At 43.7% G+C, this 23627-nt stretch overlaps 2 protein-coding genes across 6 annotated transcripts in view; both read right to left on the minus strand.

Annotated features, from left to right (window-relative positions):
• The window catches only part of Nkrf (NFKB repressing factor), a 17979-nt gene extending 10287 nt beyond the window's left edge, over positions 1-7692 (minus strand). Inside the window, exons 1-2 of one of the 3 annotated variants that reach the window (XM_052738141.1) lie at positions 7039-7152; positions 1838-1939 (exon numbers count right to left, since the gene is read on the minus strand). Coding sequence is in view for 1 of the 3 variants with exons in the window: in XM_052738139.1 (XP_052594099.1) it covers positions 7039-7304 (266 nt within the window). In the remaining 2 variants the exon portion in view is untranslated. Of the gene's footprint in view, positions 1-1833; positions 1940-7038 lie in introns of all 3 variants that reach the window. The other 2 variants (XM_052738142.1, XM_052738139.1) reach the window with 2 other exon arrangements.
• Positions 7693-12906: 5214 nt separating this feature from the next.
• Positions 12907-23627, minus strand: part of Septin6 (septin 6) — a 73735-nt gene continuing 63014 nt past the window's right edge. The window contains exons 9-11 of one of the 3 annotated variants that reach the window (XM_052738145.1): positions 22541-22731; positions 19740-19784; positions 14094-15938 (exon numbers count right to left, since the gene is read on the minus strand). In XM_052738145.1, the coding sequence (XP_052594105.1) occupies positions 19781-19784; positions 22541-22731 (195 nt within the window). In that variant the 3' untranslated portion in view covers positions 14094-15938; positions 19740-19780. Of the gene's footprint in view, positions 13904-14093; positions 15939-19739; positions 19785-22540; positions 22732-23627 lie in introns of those variants that run through there. The other 2 variants (XM_052738144.1, XM_052738143.1) reach the window with 2 other exon arrangements.

The raw sequence follows: 23627 nt of genomic DNA on the forward strand, positions 1-23627 counted from the left end.
GGCTTCTTGATGACATAATTTTACTGCATGGCAATTAAAAAATGAGCTCAAGCAAAGTTTTGTTATCATGAACACCTGCTTACCCTTCCTATTTTCAGAGCCTTTCTTGGCCTAACTGGCAGCATTTGGGAAGAAAGTCCTGAAACTGAGTAACTAGCACAGCTTTTCATGAATACTTGTGAAGTTAAAGATTAACATCTTGCATTTTCAGCGCAGTAGGCTACCTACCCATCAGATGGCTTTCCTTGTAAAGCATCAGTCAAAAGCTAGTAGTCTTTATTGACAGATTATGGAAAGCTAGCTATAACCTGAATTTCTTACAGACAACTGCTATCACAGCGAGTTGAATACCAAGAGTAATTCTATTTTTATTTACTCTTATCTGAGCATCAGAAAAGATATTGTAAAGCACCATACATTCTATATATCACTTCCTTCAGATGTGGGGAGTCCAATTTCTAAAGTATGGGATGAAGATAAAGACTAGGAAAATCAGGTGACACAATTTAAAAACATTTATTCATTACTTTAAAAAAAGTTATGTATATGGGTGCTTTGCCTACATGTATGTCTAAGTACCATGTGTGTGCCTGGTGCCCATAAGGGCCAGAGAGGGTATCCATTCCCCTGGAACTGGAGTTATAGATAGTTTGTGAGATGCCATTTGGGTGCTAGGAACTGAACCGAAGTCCTCTGAAAGAGCAGACAGTGCTCTTAACCACTGATCCATCTATCTAGTTCGAAGTCCACAGCTTTTTTAAAAACACTAATCTCACATTTGCAAAAATTGGTACAACCAAGCCACTCGCCTTGGGTCCAGTCATAATTCTCTAGCTCTTCAATCAGAGCCTGACTCTGAATATGCAGTATAACTGAAAATGGTACACACGCCATATGATGCACATGAAGGATATACCTAGGGCTCCCTCCATTCATATTCACTTGTCTCTCAAGTTTCTTCCAGCTTCGCTAATTATTGTTCCTATTTATTGCTCCCTATTCATTACAATTGCTACAGAATTTACCATCTCCTAGAGGCTATAAAAATAAACCCTTGCGTAGGTTGCCAACACAGCCAGATTCTGTCCTTTATTAGGAAGTCATAATACAAAAGAAGCCCAGCAAGCTTAAATAAGAATGGAAAGACCATCATGTTATCTAATGCTTGACTAGTCAAAATACAAAGCAAAAATTTTAGTCTTGTTTAAGATCACTAGAATTCTATTTCTAGTCCTAAAATTATCCAAATACTCATCCAAGGATAAAGGTCAAGTTATTGCAATCTTCCATAGTGACTTTTCATAATGCATTAAAAATGATACCTTTAACTCTAAAGAAAACCAATGAAGAAAAACTTCACATCTCAACCAGTGATAACTTCAGTATCATTTAAGGGGTTACTTTACATTCTGTTTGTTTTCTATGCTCTCCCATCGCCAACTGACTGCCTGTGTTGATCTGCTATCTATTATAAGAGTTCTCTTTATGTTACTATCACATCTATTCTATTTTGGTTTTACCATGCTGAAAATTGAACTCATAGACTTGAGCATTTCAGGCAAAGATTCTACCACTGAGTTATAGTCCCCAGCCTGCTACCATATGGGTTTTAATGGCTACACAATGTTCTGTATTATGGAATATGACATAAAATATCATTAAGGCAAGCCAAGTATAATTTTTAAACGCACACATATCACATATTTATATGCCCATTAGATCACATGTTTGGCTGTTAATACTTAAGGAAAAAAAGCACAGAATTGCAACAGGTCTTAAAGTTCTTTACATAGTTTATCAAGCTTTTGGAAAGCAGGACGTTCTTCAACTCACCTACCATGTCTAGCATATTATTAAAAGATGATTTATAATGGGCAGCATACTCTTCTTCATAGCTATCACAGTCTTGGTTACAAGACAGTTGCATCTATGTGCACAGCTACAAGAGAAACATAAATCATTATACACAATGGCACCTGAAATTTAGTAAATATTCGATAATAGATGTTTATAAGTTATTTGCAAATATATTAAATAGCTCTACTAAATCTAAATTAAAATGCTGAGATTAGAAAGTTAAAAGCTGGATGTAGTGGCACATGCTATTATTATTATTATTATTTTTATTAATTTTATGTGTATTAGTGTTTTGCCTACATGTATGACTGTGCACCACATGCATGCCTGATGCCTGAGGAAGTGGTAAACCTCCATGTGGGTGCTGGGAATCAAACCTGGGTCCTATGCAACAACAACACATGCTCTTAAGCTCTGAGCCAGCTCTCCAGTTAATTCCAACACTTAAGAGGCAGAGGCAGAGGCAGAGGCAGAGGCAGGTGGTGGTGGCGCATACCGTTAGCCCCAGCATTCAGAAGGCAAAGGCAGGTGGTTCTCTGTGAATGAGGCCAGCCTGATCTACAGAGTGAGTTCCAGGACAGCCAAGGCTACACAGGGAAATCTTGTCTGGAATAAACAAACAAAAAGTACAACAACAAAAGAGGCAGAGACAGGTGGATCTCTGTGAGCTCAAGGTCATCCTGATCTACATAGTGAGTTCCAGAACAGTCAGGGCTATACAGTGAGACCCTGTCTTGGGGGAAGGGGGAGAGGGAGAAAGAAAGAGAGAGAGAGAGAGAGAGAGAGAGAGAGAGAGAGAGAGAGAGAGAGAGAGAGAGAGACAAACAGACAAAAATTAGGGCTTCAAAATACAAAATTCGACATTCTTCAAAACTACTTACAAGATGCTTAATGGTTCAAGTTAATAATATATGTATATTAGAGGTAAATTTTTCAAAATCCCCACCCCTCACTCCCACTTCCTTAGTGACTTGTGTACCTATGTGCAACGTTAAGTTTCACAATATATATCTACCTGGAATCTACCCTCCAAACTCTCTAGACTGTATCGAGGAAAAGAAGTCAAGGTAGCTAAGCTGATTTCATGTCATTTCTCTAATAATGTGTTAACAAAGATAAGCAAGCCAGGGTTTGTATGCCAGAACTCTGCTTCTAAATCCTATGGATCAAGACTGGAAAACTGAGCAAGGTGGTGGTGGCGCCTGCCTTTAATCCCAGTACTCAGGAGGCAGAGGCAGGTGGATCTCTGTGAGTTCGAGGTCAGTCTGTTCAACAGAGCGAGTTCCAGGATAGGCTCCAAAAGCTACACAGAGAAACCCTGTCTCAAAAAAAAACCAGAAAAAAAGACTGGAAAATTGAATATTCCAGGTAATCTAGACACTGTGTCTTCTTAAATGGCTGTGGGTGGATCTTGGTGGTATAGTTTTTTGGCTAGCATGCATGAGACTCTAAGTTTTACACTCAGTCCTGCAAAATAAATAAAGTAGAAAACACACTTGCTATAATCTATAAGTAAAAACTGCACAGACACCCTAGATCTTCATATGCATAATTATTTAAGTGTCATATATGTAGTTGATCAAAAGACTATAATAAGTTTTCATTAGCCACAAGACTAATGTTTTGAAACTGTTTTAGAAATTTCTCGGAAAATTCTTCCTGTCCCAGACTAAGTGCTGGGATTACAGGAACGAGCCATCACATCCAGCAACATTACTTGATAGGCTGCTTACTTTTATAAAACAGAAAAAGTGAAGGGAAAGTTCTTTGAGCTTCTTGGTTGCTTGAACAATGAGGAGAGATTATTAAAAAGTAGAGTGGAGGGCTGGAGACATAGGTCAATTGATAGAGTGCTTGCCTAGCATTCATGAAGCCCTAGGTTCAATCCTCAGCACCAGATAAAACCGAACATGGTAGTACACCCTGTGATCTCAGCACTCAGGAGGCAGAGGCAGGAAAAGCAGAACTTTCAGATCATCCTCAGCTACATGGCAAGTTCAAGGACAGTCTGGGTTGCATGAGACGCTGTCTCAAAAAAAAAAAGTAGATTGCAAAACATCACTTTACTTATCCTATAAAGTACAACTTCTCACACTCTGGTCCTCAAATTAAAATATCAACATCATCTGGTAACCTGACAGAAATAAAAATTTTGAGGCCCCTTCTCACATCTTCTGATTTGGAAGACTTGGAGTAGGGGTCCAGGAACCTGTCTTTTAATAAACCTAACAGGTGATTATTATTGTTAATGTTATTATTTTAGACAGGGTATCCTTATATAGTCCAGGTAAGCCCTAAACTCAACATCCTGTTTCAGTCTCAGGTCCTGAGTACTAATATTAAAGTCTTGTGCTACCACATGCAGTATCTAAAATGTGTGTTTTGATGCATGCTTATGTGTAAGAACCACAATTACAGAGTCAAGAAGATATTCAAGTGCTGGGAAGATGGTTCAATGCTTGCTACAGAAGAGGACCTGAGTTTTAATCCCCAGCATCCATGTAGAACTAGGGCAAGGTGAAACACTGCACTGTCTGTAATCACACTGTTCAGAGAGGAGACAGACAGATCCCAGAGGCTCAGAGGCCAGTCAGTCTACGCTAATTGGTGAGCTTTAGATTCCATGAACTTGTCTCACACAGACAGGTAGAGAGTGATAAGAGGTGACACCCAACAAGGATCTCTGGCCTCACAGTCAAGGGTACCCACCATATAGCCCCCCCCCCAATCTGTTCCGTGGAAATGGCCACTATCACCAAAAGGAATGAAACGTGCTCTGTGCTCTGCATCCCTGGCACATGAGTTCTTCTTGCGCTAAATGGTAGAATTTTCAGGTATTCCTTTTATCCCAGCTCCTAATCAAATAGAATCCCTTGAACAATGAATTAACAATTTGAGTTTACAAAGGACTGTGCCACCACATTCCTACAATTTACCTGAGAAAAGAGCAGTCTGTCACACAAAACAAGAACCCTGCTAACTTTGAGAACATAGATTTTATGCACTCAAGAAGAGAGCTAACAAAGCCTACCTACAGTGAAGACCACACTTAGTTGCTAACTTCCAAAGTTCTTTTGGGTTCTTCCCATTCTTCTATGTCCAATAATCAGATATAATGCAAACACTGCTTTTCAGTTCATTGATTTCATAACTCTTTAGTAATTGTTGTAGTGATGTAGGTATACTGCAACACACAGACTTCTAAACAAACGATTTGCAGATACACACCCACACATCCTGGGTGCTTGAGCTTTTAAGGCCAGCTACATTGGCTTGGTTTGTGTTCATATCCTAGTTATGCATGAAGCTGCTATTCTCGGGATATAAGCCTGAGATTTAGAGATCTGACTTCTGTCAGTTACTTGCTTTTGTTGATGGTCCATCCTTCCCAAACATGGCAGCTGTGTCTCAATGGAAAGAGCATCAGACTGGAAATAGTTGTGAGACCTTGCATAGTAACTTAACTTCTTGGCCTTCATTGATATAGCTGTAAAAGGGACATACCTTCTAACCTCTAGGGTGGTTAATACAAGATGGAAAGTGTTGAAAATATGCTATATACTACAAATCTGTATACATCTATCACTCCCCAGACATTTACTGAGCAGCTATTATGCTAATGTAGAATATTGTACAAGATTTCTTCTAGGTACTGAAGACAAAGATGTAAATATGAACAACAGTAAAGTCCTACCCACCCCCCAAACTTGCATTCTAGCAGGAAGGTAAGTTTAGTTTTGAACACAAAGGATGCTTATCCTCCCCTATTAAAGATGTTTTAGGATTTTGATTCCCTGTAGCCTTTTGTGGTATTAAGACTTAGGATTATAAGATAAAGGTACCTTTTTACATGCAAGAATAGCATTGTTAGGTAAATTAGATTTATCTGATGATTAGTTGTTGAGGCTTTCCCAGCAGCAACCAGCTCCTCCAGTGAAATAATCGTTATCTCTAGAGGTAGAAATTATGTTAACTTAGAGAAGATAGAGAAAATAAAATTCTGTGACAGGGCAAAGCAAAGTTTCACACTGGATGCCACCTTCAACAATTAATAAGGCAAGAGAAGACAATTTCTTCTGCGTTGTTTACAGTCATTCCTAGAACTGATCTGGCGGGAGTGAATCTGATCATTTTCCAGAATTTTTCATCTTCCTAATAAAAACAAATTGGCTGTTAGGCAGGAATATATAAAAAACAAAAAGAAGGAGAAGTTTTCCAGTCTACTGAAGGAATTAGTCTAGGATAAGGCCAATTTTGAGGTTCTGAAGGACAGAGGACCCAAACATGCTGTTCCAAAAAAACAAAAAACAAAAACAACTGCGCTGGAACCATACTGCAGTCTCCACAGAACGCAAAGTGCTTTCCAAGAGGCCTGTTCAGAAGCCACCAGGTTCTAGGAAAGGAGGAAACAGAGAAAGACACATATACACCCCTCCAACCTCACACAGAGGCCAAATGTTAATTCTTCTTATCACATTGAAGGTGAAAAGAGGGCACTGTATTTTCACAGCAGATAGACCCATTTCTTTGTTTGAGTACATTATGCGCAAATCTACAAGCAAGCCTAACACTGCAGCTCAGAGACCTGACACACCGCCTCCCCCGGAGAAGACTGCAAGACCTGGCTGGGGGGCTGCAAGGAGAGGAGGGTGTTTAATCTAATGGAGATGGAAGAAGAGAGTGGCCAAGAGACTAGGATTAGAGCTGCGGAGTTCCTTGTCCGCTCCCTGAAGCCCCGTGGAATATCCTCTGCGGATGCCGCATCCTTGGGAAGACCCTATGCAGTTCTGAGGTTCTGCTATTTATCACCAATCACCACGACTAACTCTCAATAATTCTCCTCCAGGAGCTACCTAATCTCCATCTCTGGTCCTAGAGGGGATCTCTGTGCCCTCATGTGCTGTCATGCCATTGCCTGCCACCACGGACGCCCACCCCACCCCTCAACCACTAGTGAAGCGTCTCCGTGTCCTCCAGCAAATCTTCAAATCTCAAGCCTCCAGGCTATCATCCGCATCCTGCCCCTGTTCCTATCTGGATCACCTTTGCTGACCCTCTCCTTCCCTTGGGCTGTGCGTAATTCCAAACTCCGTCATCCGTCTCTCACCTCATCCCTGAGCCGACCCTCGTCCCCGGTCTCCCACCCTCGTCCCTCACTCGAGCTCTCAACACCATCCTCACCTGCAGCCCAGGAAAACGTGGTTGGTCCAGGCGGCGGAGAGCGCGAGGAGCTGGTCGAGCGCAGCCCCGGGATAGCTGTGCAGGTGCCGACAGATGAAGCTCCGCCGCAGAGCCCAATGCCAGTCACTTTCGTGGCTATAGCGCCACTGCTCCAGCACAGGCTCGGGCGGGGGCGGCGGGAGGGGCGGCAGCGGCGGCGGCGGGAGGGGGGGCAGCGGCGGCGGCGACAGGAAGTCACCCCCCAGCAGCAGACGTCCTCCAGCCATCTTCTCTGCTTCAGAGTGGGGACGTTCCCCCCCCCCCCCGCCGCCCCAGGGGACGAAGCCAACAAAGTGGCCGCGAGCAATCGAGGCGGCCGCAGGGAGGAGCGGGTCTGTGTGAGGGACGCTTAAGGCCAAGTCTTGGGGGACGGGAGTGTGTGCCTGGGGGCTACGCTCACAGGGAAACGGGGCGCAACGGTCCTTGTCGCCAAGCTGGCCGCACCGCTCCAACTAGTGTGGGAACGTGAGGGCTTTCTCATATACCGGGCGCACGCGCCAGCGGAGGTGAGCCCCGCTACTCCGCGCCTCCTCCGACCCTGAGACCCATACACTGAGAGGAGCAGCAAGAAAAAAACAGAAGCAGCACCGGCACGCTGGGATCCCCGGCTCAGGTGTCTCACCCTACCTCCCCGCGTGCCACCCTGAGGTTGTGAGGCCAGTGCGCACGCGCCGCGGCCGGTCTCCAACTTCAAAATCCCGCCGCAAAATCTCGCGCGATGGACATTTTTGCCCTTCCTCTGACGATTACTCTCCATTGACGCACTCTGGTGACCAGCGGTGGGCGGAGACTCCGGATAGGGACCTGAAGAAAGGCTCTCTGAGGTTCCTGCACACGCTGATTCCATTATGTCCCTGGAAGGTGTCCTCAGGTGACTCGTTGGCAGTGATGCCTGGCTTTACCTCTACCTGGGTTTCTAAGCGGCGCGATTCTGAGGCTGTGTCCTTTGGAAGGGAATTAGGTTTCTGGGTGATTTGGCATGTTTTTCCTGTTAGCTCTCCGAGATGCCTCTTCAGAGACTAGCTTGAAAAATCAACGCATCGTTTGTTCACCATCAGCTTTGGAGCTGCTTGTGTCAGCGTGGTTGCAAAGAAAATAACGGCGTCTCTTCTCAAGCCGATCCTTTTACACTTTTCTGATCGTGGCTGCAGGCAATTCTGTGTCCTGTCAATATATATATTTGGTTTTGTTTTTCTTCCACTGGGTTTTAAGTAGCCCAGGCTAGCTTCCAATTCACTATACCAAGGGTGACCTTGAACTTCTGTCCTCATGCCTGCATCTTCCAAGTGCCAGGATTACAAAGTATATCATCATGCTCTTATATTTCAGTTTACTCAGGAGCCAAAAGACTAGTTAAAAGCTGGGCAGCATAATGGCCAAAACATTATATAGATTACAATCTCAGTAATGAAAATTAACCCTTCATAGATTTAACTATTACACTAGCATCAGAACTACTGGATAAGGTGTCTTTTGATACATTATCTTCAATTTAAAAGTTTGTATGTGGGGGGGGGTTGTTTCTTGCTATATAACCAAGGCTAGCCTCGAACCAACACTTTCCCAGGTCTCTTAGGTGCTGGGATTACAGACACTAATCATTGTGCTCAACTTGCAGATTGACAAGAATGACAAATTTAGCTTCTAATTTTTATGTAGATATGTCTCTGCAGGAGTGAGGGAGGGCAGACGCCAGAAAACTAGAAAGGGGCCCATGAGAGGGAGAGAATTACTTTCACCAGAAAATTGCCCTATAATAAAATCTCAATAACTGGTATCTATGCTTTATTAAAAATACCAAAACTCATGATTGAAGGGATCCATGCCTAATCATTTATGAGAAATCTTAAATTCTTGATTATGTTCTGTTAAGAATTGCTGTTCAAATTTCCTTCTAGGTGTATCTTTTCTGGTTAGTAATATTACTGAGTATATTGTCATATTCTGTTTTTGCACATTTCTACACATGTAACTATTTCCACTCAATGGTGTAATTTTTATTTTGGTCTTGATATATTTCATTAGTTAATATTGTGTCTTTTAAATCTAATAAAAATTTGAGAAAGACAAACAACTGACTCTTTTTCCCTTGATAAAATGTCCCATCTGTAAAAACAGGAAGTTCTTTTGCTGTTAATGCCTGCACTGGCTTCCATGGGCATGCCATAGGCTCGTCAGATGGATGAATGCTTTTCTCTTTGCACCATCCTAGCTTCTTAGAGTCGACATCTTAAGCTGATGTTTTAATAATTGGATTAATTTTGGGCTTCTATGATTATGTCCCCTTCAAAATTCAGTTGCTGAAATTTAATGGCCAATGTGATGGCATTAAGAGGTAAGAATCTTGGGCCAGCCTTTAATCCCAGCACTTGGGGGACAGAGGCAGGTGGATCTCTCTGAGTTCAAGGCCAGCCTGATCTAAAGAGTGAGTTCCAGGATAGCCAAGGCTACACAGAGAAACCCTGTTTCAAAAAACAAACAAACAACCAAACAAACAAAAAAGGTAGGGTCTTAGTGCTGAAGCGATGGCACCGTGGTAAAGAACATGTGTCATTCTCACAGAGGACCTGAGTGGTGCTCAGAACGCCCACATGTTGTCTCACAACCATCAGTAACTCCAGTTCTAGAGGCATCGGATGCCCCTTTCTGGCCTGTGTGGGTACTAGGCATGAATGTGGGCTACATACATGGAGGCAAAACACTAATGCACATAAAATACATCTTTAAAAAAGAAGAAAGAGATAGGGTCTTAAATTAAGTGTGGTCATACACCGGTGTAATCTCAGTATTTGGGAGCTAGCTGCTCTACAAAGTGCATGCAAATCCAGCCTGGGTAAGTGACACCTCTTCTTAAGAAAACAAAATCACAGGTGCTGATGGCACACACCTGTAATCCCAGCACTTGGGAGTCAGTAGGAAGCAGGCTGATCTCTGTGAGTTCAAAGCCATTCTGGTCTAGAAAGTGAGTTTCGGGACAGCCAGAGTTCTCTGGTACACACAGAAACCCGTCTCTAAAAACCAAAAAGGTGGAGGGGAGGCAAGAACAGAAAAAGTTAGGATCTTTAAGAGTTAATTAGGCCTTGTGGGCTACTTCCTCCTGAAAGAAATGAAGATCTTCATAAAACATAATTTCATACAGCACTTGAACTTCTATCTTCTATGTGAGGACACAGTATTGCTCCCTTCTGATACAGCAACAAGAAACCGTCTTGGAGCAGAGAACATTCCTCACCAGACAAGCACATTTGATATTGTCTTGATCTTGGACTTCCAGCCTCCAGCACTCAGAAATCAATCAGTTCTTTAGCAGTTATGTAGCCTTGGGTATAGCAGCACAAAGGAACTCAGACATGGTCTATGCTGCCAACCCTCTCCAAAGCGGCACTGCAATTATAACACATCTTTCCTTAAATCTGGGAAAAAGAAAAACTCCTTCCTCTTAGCTCGGAATGAATCTTCATCAGATTTGCACTTACGTTTGAGACTCCCATATTTGTATTAATTCTGAAACTACCGACACCATTACTCCTGTGGATTGGTTACAATTGTATTTGACACCCATAGGTCCCTTTTGTTTCCCTTTTTTCCTCTTGGTATAAACTTAAAGTATGTTTGATTTTGAGACATGATCATATTCCACAGACATCCTTACTTAGGGAGTTGTAATTATACTGGGCAGTATTCTATAGATTCCTGAATGACAGGCATTGCCCTCATGTACATTCTTGCTCACACACATTTGTAGTTTTAAAATAAAAATAAAATTACAAAAAAGATCAGTGTCATAAAAGGCAAATAAATTCTATTCCAAATTAAGGAGATTTAAAATACAAGACAAAATGTATGATCCTGCATTTTTAGAGAAAAAAAATGATGTAAAGGAAATAATTTGGTAGACTAAAATGCTGTAATAATGAGTCATTTACCAAAGTTGACATTGTCCAGAAGAAAAGAATGTACTTAACTCAAGTTGACATTGAACATGATACAATAGCCAACTCCTGATCCTCCTGTCTCACCTTCTCAGGGCTGTATTACAGGCATATACTACCACTGCTGGTTCTATTTGGTGCTAAGGATCAAACCCAGGGCAAGCAAGCAGTAATGTAACATTGTAATGCTTCTCAATGGGAGGTGTCCAAAACAAGAAACCTCATTTACTAAATGCCCCGGGGTTTTTTTTTGTTTTTGTTTTTTGTTTTAAGACTTATTTTAAATCATGTGTATGTGTTTCTGTCTATGTGTGGGTATGTGCATGTGAATTCTGGAGCTTCAGAGGCCAGAAGAGGGAAAGGGAAATCATGGAGCTGGAGTTACAAGGGCTCAGCTCTTGTGCTGGGAACCTGGTCCTCAGCAAGAGCCGCAAGTGCTCTTAACCAATGGGTCATCTCCCCAGCTCCATCCAAGAATGATTTTTTTTCCATTTTCATTTATTTAGTGACTTTGTACCCACATTTGCCTGCACCATGGCACATGACTTAAATTCAGAGGACAACTTGCACGAGTCAATTCTCTACTTCCAGGAATTGAACTCAGATCTTTAGAGGCTTGGCGACAGGTATGTTTTCCTGCTGAGCCACCTCGATGGTCCAAATGCCCAGATACTTTTTGTTTTCAACGCGTATTAGTTCTGTGAAGGACTTACTGGTATTCTCCTTGTCTAGAGAAGTCCCACCCCCACCCTACGCCGGATTTACTAAGACAGGGTCTGGATATGTAACTCAGACCGGCCTTGGACTCACTGTTTGACATCCCCTTCCCCACATGCTTTCTGAATGCTGAAATTATAGGAATGTGCCATCATCCCAGCCTTTGGCGTTTTTGGATTTTGTTGTTTTTCGGTAATAGAAACGGTCCCCAGGGCTTCGAACTTGGTCTTTTATTTATTTTTCCGGGGCTGGGTGGAATGCCAGAGCACGTGTGGGGAAATGAAAACAACTTATAAGAAATCAGGTTTCTCCTTCCGCCATATGGGTCCCGGGGATCGAACTCAGACAGTTGGGCCTGGCAGCAGGCGCCTTACCATATTACCAGGCCGCGTTTGACTTTCTTATCACAACTTTCCCGCTATTCCAACTAGCTAAGGAGTCTGTATTTTTCCACACCTCTGCAGGCTCATCAGTGTTCAGCGACGTCATAAACGAGGGTAGGCTTACTCTGCTGCCCTCTAGTGTGTGAGCTGCGTAAAAGCAGGTCAGTGCTGTTCTCTGGTACTTGAGCAGAGGCTTCCGGTTTTCCTGCAGAGAAGACTCACTGGTCCTTTCTACTGCATTTGGTCGTTAGGCAAATGGAGCTGGGGGAAGCAAGCTCCACTTCACTCACAACCAGATTTCTGAAAACTGACCATGCTCCCTTTTGCCTACCTTAACGTTTGGGAGGATGGGGAGGCATCTCTCTCTGAGAGACTGAAGGCTTAGTATCTACAGAATGTCTTTTAACTTGTGAAATTGGGGAAAATGTTCACATCACAGGAGTAAATGGGAGAAGGAGCACAGAGCTGTTTTTGTTCCATAATTAAAACTTACCTGGATTTTGCTCCGTGGGATGCCTTTTTCTCTTTTCCCCTTCCTCTACTGTCTGATACTCAGTTCATTTGATCAGTCCAACCAGTGCTAATTAAAGGGGATGCAGGGGACTGCCTGCTAACACTCACCCTGCCCTGCTGCAATTTCAGGGCCAGGAGGAAGAAAGAAGGCAGTCCACTGAGGAAGACTCTGAGGCATCTCTCTGAGCCTCCCAAATTATCCACTTGGGAGGTGGCCACCCATTTCCTAAAGCAAACTGTGGTGAGCCATGCCACCAACTGATGGGATCAGATCACAGAACCACTGAGCATTTGTTTGAATTTTATTGAAAATTGACATGGACATTAGAAAGATAATGAGCTAAACAGTGCTGGTTCTGGGATGTATCTTGTGGAAAATGACGGCCCCAGAGGGGCAGTGACTGGTCACACCTTTGAGCAAAAAGAACCACAGAGAAGAAAGGAAAAAACAAACACAGATTCTGGAAAACATGCGAAGAGGCTCTCAAGAGACAGGACAGCAGAATGTTGGTGTTTATGGTATGGCTAGATGGGAATGAGCACACTCACGTGGTATTTGGATGTTAAGTAAAGCCAATGAATTGAAGGCAGATTTACCAACATCAAAGCTCTCCTTCCAGATACCAAGTTGAGCGGAAACCTCTTGCAAAACCCCCAGAGCCCCTTGGAAGTTTGTGTGGAGAAACTTTGCTCTCACTAAGCTTAAACCCCCTCAGTCTCTTTCTCCAGCTGAATTGTTAACGCTCCATTTCTCCCCCTTGATGGGGTCTGCAGCAAGCCCGTGAATGCTGAAGATGCGAATGTCTCTCAACTTTCTCTTCCATATTCACAATCACCTTAATAGTGGCTGAAGACAGTCAACCCATTGACCCAGAGAATTGTTTTAAACAACAAACATAGAACTCAAAACCTTGTGAACAGCGCTTCCACACCCACAGCTGAGGTCTCCTGCCCCAGTCACTTAACACCTGGGGGAGTGGTCCTGTCGTCGTCTCTGAGGTCACATTTGGTCCATTTCCAGCTCTGATGATTCTTTTCCTGCCTTGTATGTTTAGGACAAGACACTTGCATGTAAAACACCATGTAAGTCAGAAGAGAGCTTCTTGCCTGGACACAGGGACACATGTACACTTGAGTGTGGTGTATATGTGCACAGTTGCAGGGAGAGGGGAACTGGTTGGTTTCTTGCTTGAGACAATATGGAGCCCTAACTAACTCTTCTAGAATGGCAGTCTTCTCCTGTAGACTTAGAACAGCTGCTGAAGACAAGGTTAAAAAAAGCTGGAGAGGGAGAGAGAAAGAGAGAGAAAACACGAAATTAGCCGGAGAGAAAGGACGTTCAAAGTGGAATGCCAGGGGAGTGGGCGGTGGAAGGCAGCATAGGTTAAATGCCAAGAAGACAGGAGCAGGTCACAGAGGGGCCGTCACCATGGGGAATCTGTTGAGAAGGGTTGAAGAACACCACACACCGGTTTAATGAGTCTTGCTTTAATTAAAAAATAAGCACATATTAACAGCCACATGTGAATGAATGCCAAATGATGTCTAAAAAAAGATCCAAACTAGGTGGGGAAAGCAGACTTCTTGGCTTCAGAGAAATGAAGGGTGTGTGTGTGTGTGTGTGTGTGTGTGTGTCTTTCAGGAAAGCCATTCCATTCTAGTCTAGAAAAATAAAAGCACAGACCATATCTAATGACTGGTTTTTGTTTCACTAGAAGCAAACAGAGTTTAGGGTGCTTTAAAAAAAAATAGTAACAACTGTACTAATTAAAAAGACTTCCAAATGAAGAAAAACAAAACCCGTTCCATTTACAGTGAGAACAGTTACTCAATGAAATGTATCATCATCTCAATTCCTTTCATAAATTCGATTGCTTTTTATATCCACCAAAGTTCCCTGATTACAAGAAGCCCCACAGTGCGCCAGCGAATGGACAATGACCTGGTCCTGGTCCAGACTTACAGGAAAGCTGACTGGCCATCAGGCACCATGGCAATTGGCCTGGAGCCTTCTCTTCACCATCCCATCCTAGTTTTCTATGTGAAAACCCTCAAGACTCCTCCAACATTGACTGGTTTTTCTGAACTTCAAAAAAAAAAAAAAAAATCTTGTCTCCAGGAGCATACATAAATACTCGGGTCCCTTAGTGAAGTGGATCAGGAACCCAGAGACATGAAATTTTGCTTGGGCTTTGCCAAGAAATAGCAGTGGGACCTTGGAAAAGTCCCTCCATTTCTCTACGTGTCAATATCCTCCATAGGGGGTTACATCAGCCATGCTGACCAAAAAGTTCCCACCTTAGATATAATTCCTGCTTGCTTTTAGAAGGTTGTATAGCACAAATGAAATCCTCAAGCCTCAAGTAGGGAATTTATATACAAATGCAAAGGAGAGGCCTCAATTCTGGGAAGGTGGATTAAAACCTCTAAGACAGCTGGGTCTACACATAGCTGGTGTTTGCCTTTAATCTTAGCACTCAGAAAATACAGGCAGGCAGATCTCTGTGAAACTGAGGGCCAGCCTGGTCTACATTGTAAAAACATAGTAAAAACAAACAAAACCCCCACAGAACCCCATAGCTACAAATAAGGGGTCCTTCTCAAGGAGACCCAGACAGCCTTAACTCAGTAGCCTGGCTCCCCCAAATACTGACTGTGTATCTGAGGGTATTTAGGGATTCTGCTTTGGAGCTTTCTGTTCTTGGTGGTGGTGGCTTCTTCTGTTTTACCTCTAGGCATAAGGTTTCTTGAAATTCTCCACTTCCAGTTGGTTTTTCCCAAGAAATTAGCTCATGCTTTCCCATTGTCGCCCTGTACTTGCCTCTGGCCAGTGACCAGTAATGTATCAACATTGCCTTCTCTCTTTATCAACAAGAAAAGAGAGTGCACACGGACTTGCTTGCTTTGAACTAGGTCCGCTTTGGGCTTAGTCTTGGCTTCGGGGTATTAACTATGATTGGAGAGAATGGCCCCTGCCCTTTTGCAATGGTTCAGGAAGCCTGGAAATTTATTATCGTCTTGTGTGTTTTAGAGGTAGTGATCATACAACCACCTTTAAAATATGAAAAAAGAAGAAGGCTATGGTTCATGCCAGTCAGACTGGGAGGCAGAAGCAAGTTGCAAAACTCAAAAAGAGAGAGAGAGAGAGGTGGGGGTGGGGGGTGGGCTTGAAGTACCAGAGCAGGGGTGGAGGGCCCAGCTGTCTGGCACCATTAAAAAAAGTTGTCAGTTAAAATAAGAACCTTCGCTTAAAAGGCTAAGTGGAGTCCAGTCCAGCTGTAGCAGGGCATACTATTCAGTACACAGCCATGGATTACTGCAAAGGAAGGGCAGAGAGACGCCATATTAGCCACAGATCATTGCCAGGTTGCCTCTAGCTGTCGCTCTGTCGCTAGTCAAATGCCAAAAGCCATACTGCGCCTCGTGGCCCTGACAGTGGAAGGCTCTGCACTTCAAAGGGCGGCCAAAAGCCATAATCAGATGGGACCCGTTATAAAATTTAAGACTAGGGTATTTTTAAAATATCAGACCCTCAGACCAAAGTAAAGGTCAAGCAACAGCACCTCTTTTCTTTCCTCCAGCTAAGGATCTCTCCTCTTTTAAGTGGCATGTGTGCAAATGCAGAGTCAACCCATCATTACAATCATTGGGTAGACTAGAATACCCATCCAGGCAAGCCCCAAGCCTAGATTCTTTGACCAGCTCAACAGTTTACAAACTGGGATTATTAGTCTTGCTATTCCATCTCAATGGGATGGCAAGAAATGACCAATGACATGCTAAAACCCCCAAAGAGAATTCTGTAAGTCTATCATTCAAGACTCTAGGCTGGTAATAACATTCTGCTTTATTTTCCCTTCTGTATCTGTGGGGTACCCAGAATCAGAGAGAGGGGAAATATGCACTGTCTTCCCCAGAAAATTGTGTTTTATAGGAAGGGCTTGGTGCAATAAGTGTGTGGCTGACTTTTAACACAGCTTGTATAAGGTGACTTTGAGTGAATGGGATCGGGAAAGGGCTGGGCTAAGACGGTAGAAGAAATAGGTATCACTGACGGTTCTTTTGAAGCCTATGAGAAGGGGCTATGGCTCCTGGGATTAGAGGAATGGGAGGACAATCCCCTTGACTAGGATGCAGGAGTGTAAGGGGACAGCTCTGAGCCCTGACCGGTGCTTGTCCAGCCAGCGTAGATGGAAATACCTCAAGGAAACAAGTATCAGTCACCTTCAACGGGGAAGCTGGTACATGAAAAGTAGGAAATGGCAACCCCTGAACATGTAACAGTCTGGCAAGGATGGGGAGGGGGAAGTGGGGGCACAGATGACTGGGGTACTAGGTGAGGGACTGAGGTATGGAATGTGTCTCCAAGCTATGTCATGGCTGGCTTCTTGGTCAGAGGCCAGACATCATAATTTGACTCTCAGGCTTCTATAAACACTCGCAGGAAGACAGGGGAGGGCATGGGTTGTATGCCCCCTAAACATGGTAAGGGGGAAATAAAGAGAGGGAGGCCCAGCTCTGTTGCACAGGAAAGGGTGCGTCTACAGGAAGCCCAAACTGAAAAATGAAAAGAGAAGGGGGGGGGTGTTAATGAGTGAATGGATGAATGTACCCCTAAAAAAAGCCAGAAGGAAATTAAGTCATAACTAATAGATAAAGTAGAATAGCTATGTTAGATGGTCTTAAAAGTCGTGTTCACTGGCTCCTGGGAACATGCTTTCTCATATGAATGGCAGCAGTAATGGCATTGAAAAGCAAAATAAAGATCAAAACCCACGCAAATAATTTTAAAAATCTGTTCTTGACATACAATCCCACATTCACACACCAACTGATCTAGTACTGCCTTCATAGTCTAGTACACAGAAGCTTGCCAAGAAAAGACAACCTACTTGGGCTTGAAATTGGCTGCTCCAGCTGTTTACTGTCTCTCACTTGTAAGTCATGGCTTTAAGGATAGTTTCCCAGGGTTCATTTTAAGGGTGGCCACTAACAAAGATGTACTCAGGGAACTCTGAATGAAAATGTGTCAATCAGTGTGCAATGAAATCTGAATTAGCCTAAATTGAAATCACCAGGCTACATCTTCCCTGCTCTCATTGAAAATGGTGGAACAAAGAAACTCCGTATGAACTGAGCTCCTACTATGTCTCAAACACTTGGCTAGGCACTTGGACTATGGCAGGGACCATATTATAGGAATTTAGTCTTCCTAAATAGAAAGCTGCTATTGGATGCTGGTGCCCTAGCAGAGGCTCCAGGGCTTGATTTTAAACCAGGCAGTAAATGATTTCTGTGTTCCTTTAGGACACATTTGTTTGGCTCAGTTTCCTGGGCTTTCTGTTTCTGAGGCCTGGACAGACTTCCTTGCCAGGATTTGCTTGAAAGGAGGATGCTTTTGCCAGCTGCCTCAAGTCTCCAGTGCAATGGTTGCAGCCACTGGTTTGATGACTAACAGCAGGCTCTCCATATAAACCACTGCATGGCTGAGCCAGGGGACTTCTTCTCAATACTTTAGTCCCCAACCCAAACAAACCAAAAGTAAGAAAGGCATTTTATGAGACCACTGGGGTACTTCAACACCAATTAAACATTTTATGTTAACAAATTATCTTGTAGGTGTGATAATGATGGCTGTGTTTGTTTTAAAGCATCATTTATCACCTAGAAATATATACTATGTATTTCACACATAAAATGATACAGCTTTTGCCTTACAATAATCCAACAGTTGTGGGTAATTGAGGAAGCAGGATTAGCTGTATGTCAATGATTCTTTGATGACCAGGCTCCAGGAATATGAGGCTGAATTGTACTATTACCTCTTCTCTTCCCTACATTTGAAAGTTTCCATGTTAGAGTTTTAAAAAGAAATCTAAGTGTGCTGTTAAAAATATCTCTATTCAATTTCCCCCTACTACCTGTTTGGGTAGAGTATACAAAAGCTATGTGATAGCATGGAGTGTTCTGTTTACTCCTGTAGACACAACCACTAGCCCTCGGGCATTCTAAGAAATACCTGCTAAATCCTTAGCAGAGGTTTTCATGAAGCTTGTACTTACAGAATTAATATATATATGTTAATGTGTGTGTGTGTGTGTGTGTGTGTGTGTGTGTGTGTGTGTGTGTGTGTGTGTGATGTATCTGCAGGTGCCCACAAAGGACAGAAGTGGTTGTCAGATCCCCTGGAGCTAGAGTTACAGGCAGTTGTGGGATGCCTAATGTGTGGGTGATGTGAACCAAACTCAGCTCATTTGGAAGAGCAGCAAGTGTTCTTAACCACCTGAGCCATCTCTCCAGACCCAGAATTAAATCTTTAAAAATATTCATTTATTAGCACTGTTTGTGGGCACACATGCCATGGTGTAGTGTGCTCAGAGGAGAACTTGTGGAGTTGGTTTCTTCTTCCACCTTTACATGGGTTCTAGGGACTGAACTCGGACTGCTGGGCTTAAATGGCTGTCTGTGGAAGGCAGATGCTGTCACTGAAGCCTGCTCAGTCCCTCACTAGCCCTTACAGAACCAAATAGAATGGTTTCCCTAGAGGAGCTAAGTCTCTTCACTGTCTTCCACTGAAGTAGGAGAACTTGAACTCCACAGACAAGGAGCAGTTAGTAGAGGGAGACAGAAGCAACTTCCTAAATCTAGGGTGCGTGCGTGCGTGCGTGTGTGTGTGTGTGTGTGTGTGTGTGTGTGTGTGTGTGTGTAGGGGGGTCAATAGTGACTGTGACATTGCAAGCAAGGACTGTGAACCCAGCAGTTTCCTGCATCATCACAATCCATTTTCAAAGTCATGATTATGGCTCTGTGGAAAAAAAATGTCTGAGCTGAAACGCTACTCGTTGGTCTTCTTATGCTACACAGCTGTTCTAGCAGCAAAGGTCTGCAAATGCCATCACACACATACCTCCAATCAGGCAGGCAGCCATTCCACATGTAGCATGCCCACTTGAAACCATGACAGATTACATCTTCATACTGTAAGTCTTGGGAGGAAACTAGCAGGGCCAACAAAGCCATTTGTTTCATGGTTAACTCTATGTATCACAAGTGTGGGGTTTAGGGAGGTATGTTCTAGAAGCCACTGCCAGGTCTATTTAGAGTTAATAAAGCTTACCAGGACCCTGGGTCTCATGCAGCATGCAGCAAACAGCAGAGTTAACTGTAAAACAGTAAGAGCTGATGAAGATGGAGTGAGCATGAGGAGAAATTCAATACTATGAACTGATACAAATAATGAAGTGTTAGAGGTCAAAGAGATTAGGAGAGACAGGGAAGGGAACAGGGAAGGGTGGCTTGGTAGACACCCCTGGAACACTGGTACTCTTTCTTAGTCTCTTTAGGGGCATCCAGAGGAAATTCTAAAGCTGGGACTTGATCAGATCCAACCACAATCTGTCTAAAAGAAACATTACATCCACAGTTTCTACCCTCCTCCAAACCATCACCAGCAAAAGCACCATGGCAGCAGAGTAGCATAAATTTAGTGACATGTCTTCTAGAAGTTAACCAATTGCTCACAAAGATGCATAAGGAGCCCAGACCTGGGACCATTCACACATAGTAGAGTACGGATGGGGACAGGCTGGCTCTGATTGCTAGTGTAAGGTGCCACATTCCAGCAAGGTTCTTCCATCGAAGAACTGGAAAAGGGCACTGTCACCAACCCCAGATATTTCTAGAGAGTGGGGAAAGTTATGTCCCTATCCAGTCTTCTGCATGAGATTGGAGGAAGTCAGTCAGTTTGGGGGGAAAGTCTGGTCTGGGAAGAGTTTTCACTGAGCATCTTAAAGGGACTGTATACAGCAGCGGTTCTCAACCTTTGGGTCCCCAATCCCTCTGGGGGTTAAATGACCCTTTCACAAGGGGTTACCCAAGACCATCAGAAAATGCAAAATTAGTCATCAAGTAGTAATGAAAATATTTTATGGTTGGGGGTCAGCACAACATGAGGGACTGTATTTAAAGGTCGCAGCATTAGGAAGATTGAGAACCACTGCTCTACAGCATCAGTGCAGCCTAAACAAACCAGGTGATGACAAATTCTTTTCTTTTATTTCCTTTTGGTTTTTTGAGACAGGGTTTCTCTGTGTAATAGTCCTGGTTGTCCTGAAATTTGCTCTGTAAGTCAGGCTAGCCTCAAATTCGAGTGCTGGGATCAAAGTCATGCACCACCACCACACAGTGCAAAATAAATTTTAAAAAGGAAAATATGAATCATTTCCTGCTAGTATAACTAATATGCCATGACTGATAAGTTAATAGGTGGTACATCGAAAGAGGTTTTCCATTTGCCTAGTTGAACCTTACTACCAAAAAAAAAAATCAGTGAATTTGATATGTAGTTTTAAGATTCTATTGTGGGGGTGGAGGTGGGGCATGACAGGCAGATCTCTGTGAGTTCGACGCCAGGGTGGACTACAGATTGAGTTCTAGGATAGCCAGGGCTACACAGAGAAACCCTGTCTCAAAACAAAACAAAACAAAAAAAGCCCAAAGATTCTATTCTGGAAAAAAAATCTCTGGACCAAGTTGGTGAAAATATTCAAATTAGGTATTATGTAGTCAAATTGGATAACAAGATCACAAAACTTAGTGCCTTGAAATATAAAATAGTTTACATTCATGGTGTGATTCCTACGTGATAAGCCAGGTACAGAGGCAAAAAGATACTTCTTCCTTCTGGAAAGTATCCAGTGGCTGACTCAAATCAGTGGCTCAAAATAGAAGGTCATGAGCATGGTCATCTCTGGGATCTTAAGGATCTTTTAGTAAAGAAACTGTTAAATACTCCATCTCAGAATTCCCTGAGTCCCACTGCACAAACAGCCATAGAGCACAAGGGAACCTCTGGATGTGTTCTTGCCAGAAACATTTTCTTCTTCTCTGGCTCTGAAATGAGGAATGGGTAATTTCTGCAAGCAGAGACTGGGGTAGGGTCAGGACTATTAACTCACCCAACACTTGGAGAAACAAAATGGTTTCTGAATCATTCCCCAAGCTTGAAAATGGCTGGGTATAACTAAGCAGCCAGCAGGAAGAGGTATAGCAAAGGGATGGGGCATGGGAGACAGGGTGCAGCCTTCAGTGGCAGCATTCACCTTTCACAGGCTGCAGCTATTGAGAACTGAGGCAGAGGCAGGCTTAGATTGTAGGCCCCTCCCCTCAGATGTGGGACAAGCAAGCAGACCTGTATGCTGCATAGTACTGAAAGTCTCGATCAGTGGTTCTCCAACCTTCCTAATGCTGTGACCCTTTACTACAGTTCCTCGTGTGGTGGTGACCCCCAACCATACAACTCATAACTGTAGTTTTGCTACTGTTATGAACCGTAATGCAAATATCTGTTTTCCAATGGTCGTAGGCGACCCCTGTGAAAGCGTGGCTCCACCTCCAAGAGGGGTCTCGACCCCCAGGTGGAGAACCACTGGTCTAGGGTCTAGGGAAGCGCATTTAGCTTCTGCTAAAAGATCCTGGCCTAGCCATCCTTTCGCTCCTCTCCCTATCCTTCGACCTCTCTCACAGTTTGTTTCCTACTCTCTAGCCCTCTTCGCTTTACCCTCCGTCGTGAGTTGGCAGAGCTTTTCCAGATGGGCCAAATGGCAAAGCCGTACTTCTGGGAGCGCTCTCCTCCTCCTCCTCCTCCTCCTCCTCCTCCTCCTCCTCCTCCTCCTCCTCTCAGCAGCTCAAACTTGGGTGCCACGGGGACACTGAAATCTACTTGAGTCCAACTGACAGCCCGCAGTTCACACCTGAGCACCAGCCCCCTTGGCCTCTAGGTCCTGCCAGGTGGTGGATGGAGTGAGGGGAGGGGACAGGCAGGAAAAGAAAGATCTCTCTCTCTCTCTCTCTCTCTCTCTCACACACACACACACACACACACACACACACTCACACACACAGCAGTCTGCTACTTACTTCTTCTTCTCTTTGTCCCTTTTCAGAGTCTGCGAGCCCCCAGCCTGAGAACCCTGAGACTGGAGCAGCTCAGCCGCTGTCTTTCGCTGCTTGAAAGCATTCACTTCATCATCCAGGGATTTCTTCTTATCCTCCAGCTTCTTCTTTTCTTCCTGGTGCAGTTTCTTCAGGCGGTCAAACTTCTCATGCAGCTGGCAGAGAGGCACAGGGAGGTTAGAGGGAGCCCCGCCCCGAGCAGTGAGCAGTCCCCAGCCCAGCGAGGACCAGAGTGGGTGGGAACCACTGTGGCTACAATTCTGCAGGACTCTGGGACATTAGGAGACATTCCTGCCAGTGACCTGCCATGATGGCGCCAAGGATGATTGTTGATTGCTGTAAATGTTCTCAGAATCTCTGCTCCTGAAATGGTCAAGGAACAATGTATTCTGTGTATCTAAACATTTTATTTAAAAGAACCCTTGTAGTTATTGGGTGTGGTCGATAATAATACTCAGTTAGTTTGTTACAAGCCAACCACTAAATCTAATATATAGGGCTGGAGAGATGGCTCAGAGGTTAAGAGCACTGGCTGTTCTTCCAGAGGTCCTGAGTTCAATCCCAGAAACCATATGGTGGCTCACATTCATCTTTGATGAGACTTGGTGCCCTCTTATGGTATGCAGGCATACATGTAGGCAGAACACTATTTACACAATAAACAATCTTTAAAAAATCTAGTATATAAAAACTGTTTTCTTTAATATAGCACTCTGTTTTCTTTTTGAGACAGGGTCTTGCTGTGCAGCTCAAGCTAACCTTGAACTCACAATCCTCCTTTATCTACCTTTTGAGTACTGAGCTTACAGGTATATGCCAGCATGCCTAGCTTACAACACCATTGAGGTAGGCTCTGTTATTATGTCTGTTCTATGAGGAAACTGAAAGTCTCATAAGTGAAGGCATTTGCCCAAGGTCAACCCAATCTTTGGAGGATTATATAATGGGATCTCCCACATGTAAAGCTCTCCTCCTGGCTAAGCCCACCTTAGGATCTACCTGTCTGTGCTCCCTAAGGCTGGATCACAGGCATGTGCAGCCATGCCTGGCT

The sequence above is a fragment of the Peromyscus californicus genome, unplaced genomic scaffold (assembly GCF_007827085.1).
Source record: "Peromyscus californicus insignis strain IS unplaced genomic scaffold, ASM782708v3 Scaffold_10__1_contigs__length_136768540, whole genome shotgun sequence".
NCBI classification, from domain to species: Eukaryota; Metazoa; Chordata; class Mammalia; order Rodentia; family Cricetidae; genus Peromyscus; species Peromyscus californicus.